Raw genomic sequence first — 9050 nt, forward strand, 5'->3', positions numbered from 1 at the left:
CCGATAAACAAACTTTTTCCACCACTTAAGCTAGCGACACAATGAACAGTTTATTTGCCTTAAAGGAAAGGCGTTCGCTTTATGAGGGAAGAGTTAAATTCATGAAAATTATATAAAAAATTTTAATGTCAATGATGAATAAATTTTGAAAAGGGCTAAAAAAAGGGCTAGGGGCAATTTCAAATTTTTGTGGCCAAAAAAAGAATTTGGTAGCCAAATTTAGCCATCAAAGGGCTAAAACGGCAACACTGATGTGAATGTATGTCAACGATGGGCTCACGCACACAACTACATTTTGCGAAAACAGTGAGAGCATTCAGTTGGTGTTAAATGTTCGGTAAGTGAGTTGAGGCTTTTAAGAAAATGCTTGTTGACACGGCAATAAAATCAATAAAAGCGCGATCACATCCTCACCGCATGAGTGTTCGACACCAACTGACGGTATGCAGTTTTATGGTCCATTCAATGTTAGTATTATAAAGTAAAAGTGCGGCTAAGAATTCATGTTGATTTTTAAATTTTTTGCATTTTCTTTATACAAATCGGATGTACAAAAATTTCAGTATGGAAGAAAAAGTGCAACACTTTCAACGAAAAAAATTCTCAAAAATCTACGCGAATTGAATGTACTATCTCGATCATTTAAACATCCCGGACTCGTCCGTCACTATAAATGATAATTTAAATCTAAAGTATACATTAAATGATATTTAATATTTGCTTTAGAGATGAAATTTCGACAAATTTGTTTAAACAAAAATGTTAAGCGCATATGCAGAATGTGGAAGCGAGATTCTTCTGCTTGCGTTTCTATGTTTATATCATTTATCAGTTTAAGCACATACGATTAAATGTAAAAAACAAAAAATATTTTTAATTGCGGATCCGAAAGAAATATTTATTAGTTACATTGAGCTACGCAAAAATAGTGCCGAAAATCAATCGATTGTGCTGAAGGTGCCGGCTGCTNTCGCCAAAGTGAACTCAGCCGTTTTGTTTTCGTATTGTACCGAACTGTTAAAGTAATAAACGAAACGAAATAGTAACGTACAATATAGTTTATTTTCGTACACTGTTTCCATCACTATTACACGTACAATCTCACTATTCTGCTGACTTTGTTTTCCCCTTCCGATTACTTTTTGCTTCAGCGCTTGCCTAGCACCGCTGTGCAAAGCTTTGCACGCGCAGTCGCCCGCGACACATATGTGCTGATTTGGGCATCTCTAGTCTAGGTCACAATATTATTAGGTGGAGTGATACATTTTCTGTCAAATAATTTTATAATTCATAGGGTCAGTAGGGAGGAATAGATTTGTATGGGATCTCGTTAGCGTAATAATATATCGAGGGCTTATATTCAATACCTTCTATCTTCACTTTTCACAAAAATGAGATTATGATATAAAAATCCACCTAAGACATCATCGGTCATATAAATGCTGACCTCGTATAACGCTTGACAGAAGAATTTATTAATAAATTGCAAAGTCAGAATCAACTTCAGTGATGATCAGAGGTAAGTCCCAGATAGGTTCTAACATCCCAAATAGTTTTTGTGAAAATTGCAGATAGAGGATATTGAATATAAGCTCTCGATATGGATAGTAAATGGTGAAACAAAAGCAGGAATTTATACAAAAATTCGAATAATTCGGCTCTGGAGCCACTTATCGGGTCCATTTTACGCAGGAATATTTCTCTTGATTTTGGTAACATTTGAATTTACGCAAATTTGACAATAAATGAAATTTTTGAGAACTCGACTCCTGCGCCACCTACCGGAAAAACAAAATGCGCATCTCCCCTTTGAAATACCTTTCGAAGAAAAGAACAATCATTGAAATCGGTTGAGAAACATAGAGGAATAGATTCGTATGGGATTTCGTTAGCGTTTTAATATGTAGATTATTGATTGACTTTTGTTTTTTTCTCTTATAATAGTTGTACCTCTGTGATTTACGCATTCGAAAAGATGAGAGAATGGCTAGTGCAGACAAATTAACTCTCGTGCATAGCTGAGTAAATAGCGAAGACAAATTCTCGCCAGCTACCTGCGGTACACCGTGTACAATAATAGCCCTGTAAGGTAGAGCACGTTACGTACATACATTCCGCTCAAGGATCAAACTGACAGTTGAGTAGACTGCGTGTGTTTGCATAGAGAGCGCCAGATTGGCAAAAGTGTGAATCTATTGCTATTGTATCTGCAAAATTGACTTGTGTAAACCCCAAGTACGCGGTTATTGTGGCGCCACTCTACGTTCTTTTACGTCACATCATTTTCATCCTTGCGCTTCATGTTTGTAAAGTACTCATTCTGCTTAATACACCGTGACACCAACGCATTCTCCAGCTCATCGAATTGCTGACAAATTGTGAGAACTACTTGGTTTTGTTCCCCATTTTCGCCGCGCAGTTTTTCTAGCGCCCTCACTTCTATTTCATCAATATTTTTCATAGCTGATTTAAGGTTTGAAAGTTAAGCCGCGATCTACCAATTTTTTTGTATAGCGCGCTCTTCATTGCCGTTCAATTTTTTAACTATGCTCTCTATAGACGTTTCCAATTCCTTTTCAAGCCTCTCAAATAACCGAGCCACAATCGGTCGATTAGCTTCTTTTGCATGTATTTGTTTTACATGAGTTCTTTGCGGAGAGGATGCATTGCGGGCGCTTTTCCTTTATATTGACATATTCTTTTGCTGATTAAATTTTATTATTCTCACAATTTCAAAACACGTCTAATAAATTTTCTTCTTAACTCGAACTGCGGGAAATTGTTTTTAAATTCATCAAAGATGCCCTTTTAGCTTCAAAAATCTTCGCGGGTAACTGCTAGTTTTTATAAATATAGATAGATAGATAGATTTCAAGCTAAATCTTTCATAAAACCCTTTCGTTTGACACTCATATCTATACTGATATATATTTTGAAAGCCGCTTTTTTTCTGTTCGCAAAGCTCGAGATCGGCTGTACCGATTTTTTTTTTAATTTCAGACACCTGCTGCAGAAATTCAAAGGATGGTTATTGGCCAACAAAAATCTCGATATATAAAAGGAACTTGGATCCTCCTATACAAACCGAATTTTTCATACTCCATATCTCTGGAAATGTTCATGGTAGAGTTCTGGGACTTGGTTTGGAGATATATGAAAGCCATCGCATACTCTTGGAGAAAAATTGGACCTATCGGAGAAGGGGGCGTGACACCTCCCATACAAACGGAATATTCATACTGCATATCTCTGGAAGTGCTCATGGTAAAGTAATGGAACATGGTATTGGCGCATATAAAATCAATCGCATACTCTTGCAAAAAAATTGGAGCTATTGGAAAAGAGGGCGTGGTACCTCCCATACAACCCGAATATTTCATACTGCATATTTCGGGAAGCGTTCATGATAAAATTTTTAAACTTGGTACGGAAATATATGAAACAAATCGTATACTCATGGAAAAAAATTGGAGTTATTGGAAAAGGGGCATAGCACCTACTATACAAACCGAATTTTTCATACAGTATATCTCTGGAAATGTTCATGGTAGAGTTTTGGAACTTGATATGGAGATATATGAAATCCATCGTATACTCGTGGCGTGGCATCTCCCATACAAACCGAATTTTTCATACAGTATATCTCTGGAAATGTTCATGGTAGAGTTTTGGAACTTGATATGGAGATATATGAAATCCATCGTATACTCGTGGCGTGGCATCTCCCATACAAACCGAATTTTTCATACAGTATATCTCTGGAAATGTTCATGGTAGAGTTTTGGAACTTGATATGGAGATATATGAAATCCATCGTATACTCGTGGCGTGGCATCTCCCATACAAACCGAATTTTTCATAATAAGTATCTCTGGAAGTGTTCATGGTAGATTACTGGAACTTTATACGGGCGTGGCACCTCCCATACAAGTCGAATTTTTCTTATTGCATATCTCTAGAATTGTTATTGGTAGTTGTTATTGGTAGTCATGGAGAAAATATGGAGCTATTGGAAAAGGGGGCGTGGAAGTGTTCATGGTACAGTGCTGGAGCACTTTGTATGGAGATATATGAAATCAATCCCATACTCATTGAGAAAAATGGGCTCCTTGAAAAGAGGGCGTGGTAAAGTACAAACGTATTGACTATTACTTATCTTTGAATAAGTATATAATTCTTCTGTAGGTATATTTGTGAGTGAAATCCAAAATGGCTGGAGGGATTTTAAGAAGGTTTTAGTGTGTGTTTGAGTGGGTCTTTAGATAGTAAATCGGCAAACGATCACCAAACCATAGTCTTAGCCGATGAATGTGCTTCTTTAAGTACATATTATACATACATATGTATGTCTTGTTTATAAGTAAACTAAAATCCTCCTTCCAAACAGGTCGCAACTTTTTAAAAAATATTTACAAACTTAAGCCTTTCTTAACCTCTTTCGTCTGATACCCTAATTGTGATTACCCAACTCCTTTAATTTAAATTGAATTTGACAACCCCCATACATTTTTAAGAAATAAAGCATTTTAATTTTTTCGATTGATACCGAATATGTTCTGCATTTCAACCTCTGTCAATTTGAATTGCAAGCTCCATTCTATGGAAATGTGAATTGTAGAACCTCTCTAATTATAATAATTGATTTATCTTATTCAATAATTTGAATTAAACTTTTTAACAGATGGCAACTCTTTTCGAAAAAATCAAACCTTAGCGCACATCTAACTGCCAAGCCCTTTAATTTGACACCTCATTATTGAAAACGGAGCGATCGGTGCAAATCTGATGACATTAACAAAAATTACCTTCGCTTGTTGTAATTATACGAGCATTTTTCTGCATAATAAGGAATATTTATTTTAATCTTAATCTCAATCTCATGGTCGAGCTTAATATTAATCCTAATCTTAAACTTACGCCAAAGAAAACATTCTATGGCTGACTATTATCTTTACTACTGCGTCTAATACTATGCCGCAAATTTATTTTAAGCTTTATAATGGTGAGAATGTCATTGCTATTGTTATGACCTACTGAGTTCTCGACAACGGCGAAACAATGTTAATATGTATTATGCTTTAGACTTAGACTTTTTAGATTTTTCGTTTGGAATTAGCGTCCAACGAGTGCGTCGCTTTTTCGTTACATCGGTGTTTTCATTAAATACCAAACGAATGAAATTATTCTCCGTCAACGCGCATTTTAGTATATAATAATTACTTAGATAAGTACATAATTAAGATGGATTTTTTTTCGGACAAACAATAAATACTAGAAATCACAAATATTTTTTATTTATAGGATTTTCGTAAAAGAACACTGATTATTAGTTTACAAGATTGGTGGATTTATAAATCCAAATACATAATTTTTGTGGCTGCTATTGCTCCGCAAAAGCTTAAAAAGCTCGCTGTGCTAACCACCGCGGTCGTTGTACCGGATATCCTTACTATAGTACCCATACATATTGACAGAATAAACTGCGCAAGGAAAACCATACTGCTAACAACCGCTATGTCTGTTCCCAACCCACGGACATTCGATCCTAGTTTGGGTGTACCGGTACCGTCAAGCTCGAACTGAAAAAATTAAAAAACAATATTTATGTCATAAAGCAGTTATATTAGTCTTAAATTAATTGGTAAAATAATGTCCTACCATTGCCGCAAGAGCGTCAAAATCCAAATTATCAAAAGCTCAGAAACCGGCTTTAAAGTGTATAGTTTACATAAGCTCCCATAGTAAAAATGAAGAAGTATTTTCTTATAATGAGATACAGAACATAGAATATGAAATAGCGGTCATGTCGGCATACTTAACTAAACTAATAAATATATGGGTCATTCCATACAATATTTACACCTCAATATTTTTATTGGGGTGATATATGTATATTTGTTTACATTCTTTATCGAAAAAAAGAAGACACCTATTTTTCTCTAAAACAATCTTTCTCTAAAGAATACAAAAAAAATAAATAAAAAATAAAAATTTTTCTCTAAAGAAAATCTCTAAAAAAATTCCCGAAATTTTGAACTCACGGGGAAGTATCTTTTTTTAAATGTTTGCAGTTAATAAACTATTTGTCGGAGAAAATCAGTTAAGGTAATGAAAATGTGAGATAGATTAAAAAAAATGTTTGCATTAAAAATCGCATTTTTTATTTTTAATTTTTTTTTATTAACTTCATCATGTTTGATTTTTATTTTTTTTTTCAACCTGAACAGTTGCGAAACTTTATGGAATACGCTGCAAAAATTTGAGAATGGAAACACCAAAACTGTAGAAGTCACGAGGTTTTTCATACCTGCGTACATAAACTTCAACAGTTTTGGTGTTTCCATTCTCAAATTTTTACAGCTTACTCTATAAAGTTTGACAACTATTCAGGTTGAAAAAAATAAAAATCAAACATAATGAAGTAATAAAAAAAATAATAAAAAATAAAAAAGTGCGATTTTTTAATGGATTTTTTCTTTATTTAAATCTATCTCACACTCTCATCGAAAGCCGAGGTAACTACGCACATTTTGATATTAGCTGANAATAAAAAAAATAATAAAAAATAAAAAAGTGCGATTTTTTAATGGATTTTTTCTTTATTTAAATCTATCAAACACTCTCATCGAAAGCCGAGGTAACTACGCACATTTTGATATTAGCTGATTTTCTCCGACAAATTCGGGGATTTTTTTTCGAGATTTTCGAATATCATGACGTAATAAAAAAATAGGTTCTTCTTTTTTTTCAATAAAGAATGTAAAAAAATTTATTTCACCCCAAAAAAAAATATTGAGCTGTAAATATTGTATGGAATGACCCACATGTATCTTTGGATTATGACACTCTTATACAAAGGGAAATACGATATGTATGTACATTTGTACATTGAGCTGGGTCGTCATGATTAATTTTTGGGATAGAGACAATGCGTAGGGTATACATTTGTCTACATGATTTTATTTAGCTTATAAATCTGCAGATGGTTATTTTATTAAATACAAATTAAATAATTCATTTCTTATTGTTTCATATAAAAAATGAAGCCCGTTTGCGCATAGTAAAGCTCGCTATACAGTTCAATGCGAGCGTGAACGAGAACTTTTTAATTTGACTAAAAACTCGTTATTAATTCACTTTTTTTTTAATAGTTAATATATCAAAGGATAGATAATTAAAATATCTTTCAGAATTATAGAAATAAAAGAAATTTAAAATGTACAATATATTTTACAAGCTCACACTCAACTGTGTGCGTACGCAAAGCGTTCGCATATGAACGGCAAGTTTTGGCAGATCTGTGTGAGCGTGCAAAAGAATACAAATGGAATTCTTTGCCAAAAATCAGCTTATATAAGGCTCATTCCATCTCAAATCACCCAGGCCGGGGGAAAGGGAATTTAAGTTTGCGATAAAACTCACAGGGATTGTTCCTTGAACAATTTAAGGAGACACGTATTTTTTCTTTTTGCTCAGAAATGTGAATTTTTCGAATAATAATTTTTTTCTTTTTGAATACGAACGCTTCTTTTTTCCTCTCTTAATAGCAACTTTTGATGAAATCGTTTATAACTGCCGCAAAAAAGCAAGGATTTTAACGTTTTTTTTTTTAAATTGCAGATATTGATCTACTGAATCGATCTAGTGAACTAAACATCAGAAATTGTTTATTAATAATTAATTATTGTTTATAAACAACATTTTTTTTTTTTTCAAATTGTTTTTTTTTCAAATTGCCACATCTTTTTTTCTCTCAAACTTTTTTGTCTATTAGGGAATAGTATAAACTATTTTCAGTACGAGTAGCAATATGCTAAAATTCGTCATTTTCGAGTTATGATTTTTTTTCTGAAAATGCACTTATATGATGCTAGCAGATTTTCGTGCCAGTTGAGGGCACAAAAATTGTTGCCCATTATGACAAAATTTCCTTGCTGGAAATTTTTTGAGGTTGCCCGATCAGAGCCAAAAGTTTTTCCCAATTGGGCTCTAATTTTGGCCCAATTGGGACACAATTAGCGATTTGCTAAAAAAAATTAGTTTTTGAAACTATGCCATCTCAAAAAAAAATTGGAAAAAATCACATTGGTAGCTCTGAGTATTTCGCAATATTTAAGTATAATGTTATGGGGTGCACTCTACAATAATTTGAGTTATGAATTTTTTTTACTCCGAAGTTGAGTAAAATGAGGGCATTACCAATTTACAAATTTTTTAAATTTTTTTATAATTTTTTTGAATATGCAGTTTTATAGCACATTAAATTTTAGTACAATAAGGTGGAAGTTTTAAGCGATTGAAAAACTGCGGTTATTTTTATTTTTTTTTTCTTTGAAAACGGGTTTAGGCATTTTCATCGATAAGGAAAAAGTGCAAGAAGCCGTGAGCATAAACAATATTAAAAATCAACGCAATTTTGCAGTAGCTTAACACTTGCACTTTATTATACTCAAATGTAATGGCCTACAAAATTGCATACTCAAAAAAATTCTAAACAAAATTTTAATTTTTTTTTTAATTGTAATGTACTCACTTTACTCACCTTCGGTGTAAAAAAAATTCATAACTCAAATTATTGTAGAGTGCACCCCATAACATTATACTTAAATATTGCGCAATACTCAGAGATACCATTGTGATTTTTTCCAATTTTTTTTGAGATGGCATATTTTCAAAAACTAAATTTTTTTATCAAAAAATTTGTATGGAAAATTTTCAAGAAAAAAAATTAAAAAATATTTTTTTTCGTAGGGAATTTTGATGTCTGTATGTGTGATTTTATCGATAAAAATGTTTTAATTTCGTATGCATGTTCACTTTGAGCAAATTGTGAGCACTGGTTGGGGAAATCTTCGGTAGATTGGGCAAATCGCTAATTGGGCCCCAATTGGGCCAAAATTAGAGCCCAATTGGGAAAAACTTTTGGCTCTGACCGGGCAACCTCAGAAAATTTCCTGGAAGGAAGTTTTGTCATAATGGGCAACACTTTTTTGCCCTCAACTGGCACGAAAATCTGCTAGCATCATATAAGTGCATTTTCAGAAAAAAAA

General features: G+C 33.2%; 1 protein-coding gene across 1 annotated transcript in view; it reads right to left on the reverse strand.

Annotated features, from left to right (window-relative positions):
- Positions 1–4889: 4889 nt before the first annotated feature.
- The window catches only part of LOC108359808 (proton-associated sugar transporter A-like), a 119681-nt gene continuing 115520 nt past the window's right edge, over positions 4890–9050 (reverse strand). The window contains exon 4 of the mRNA XM_017611836.1: positions 4890–5579. Coding sequence (XP_017467325.1) covers positions 5349–5579 — 231 coding nt within the window. The 3' untranslated portion in view covers positions 4890–5348. The remainder of the gene's footprint in view (positions 5580–9050) is intronic.

Source organism: Rhagoletis zephyria, unplaced genomic scaffold (assembly GCF_001687245.7).
Source record: "Rhagoletis zephyria isolate East Lansing unplaced genomic scaffold, Rhagoletis_zephyria_1.1 Rzeph_scaffold_00466, whole genome shotgun sequence".
NCBI classification, from domain to species: Eukaryota; Metazoa; Arthropoda; class Insecta; order Diptera; family Tephritidae; genus Rhagoletis; species Rhagoletis zephyria.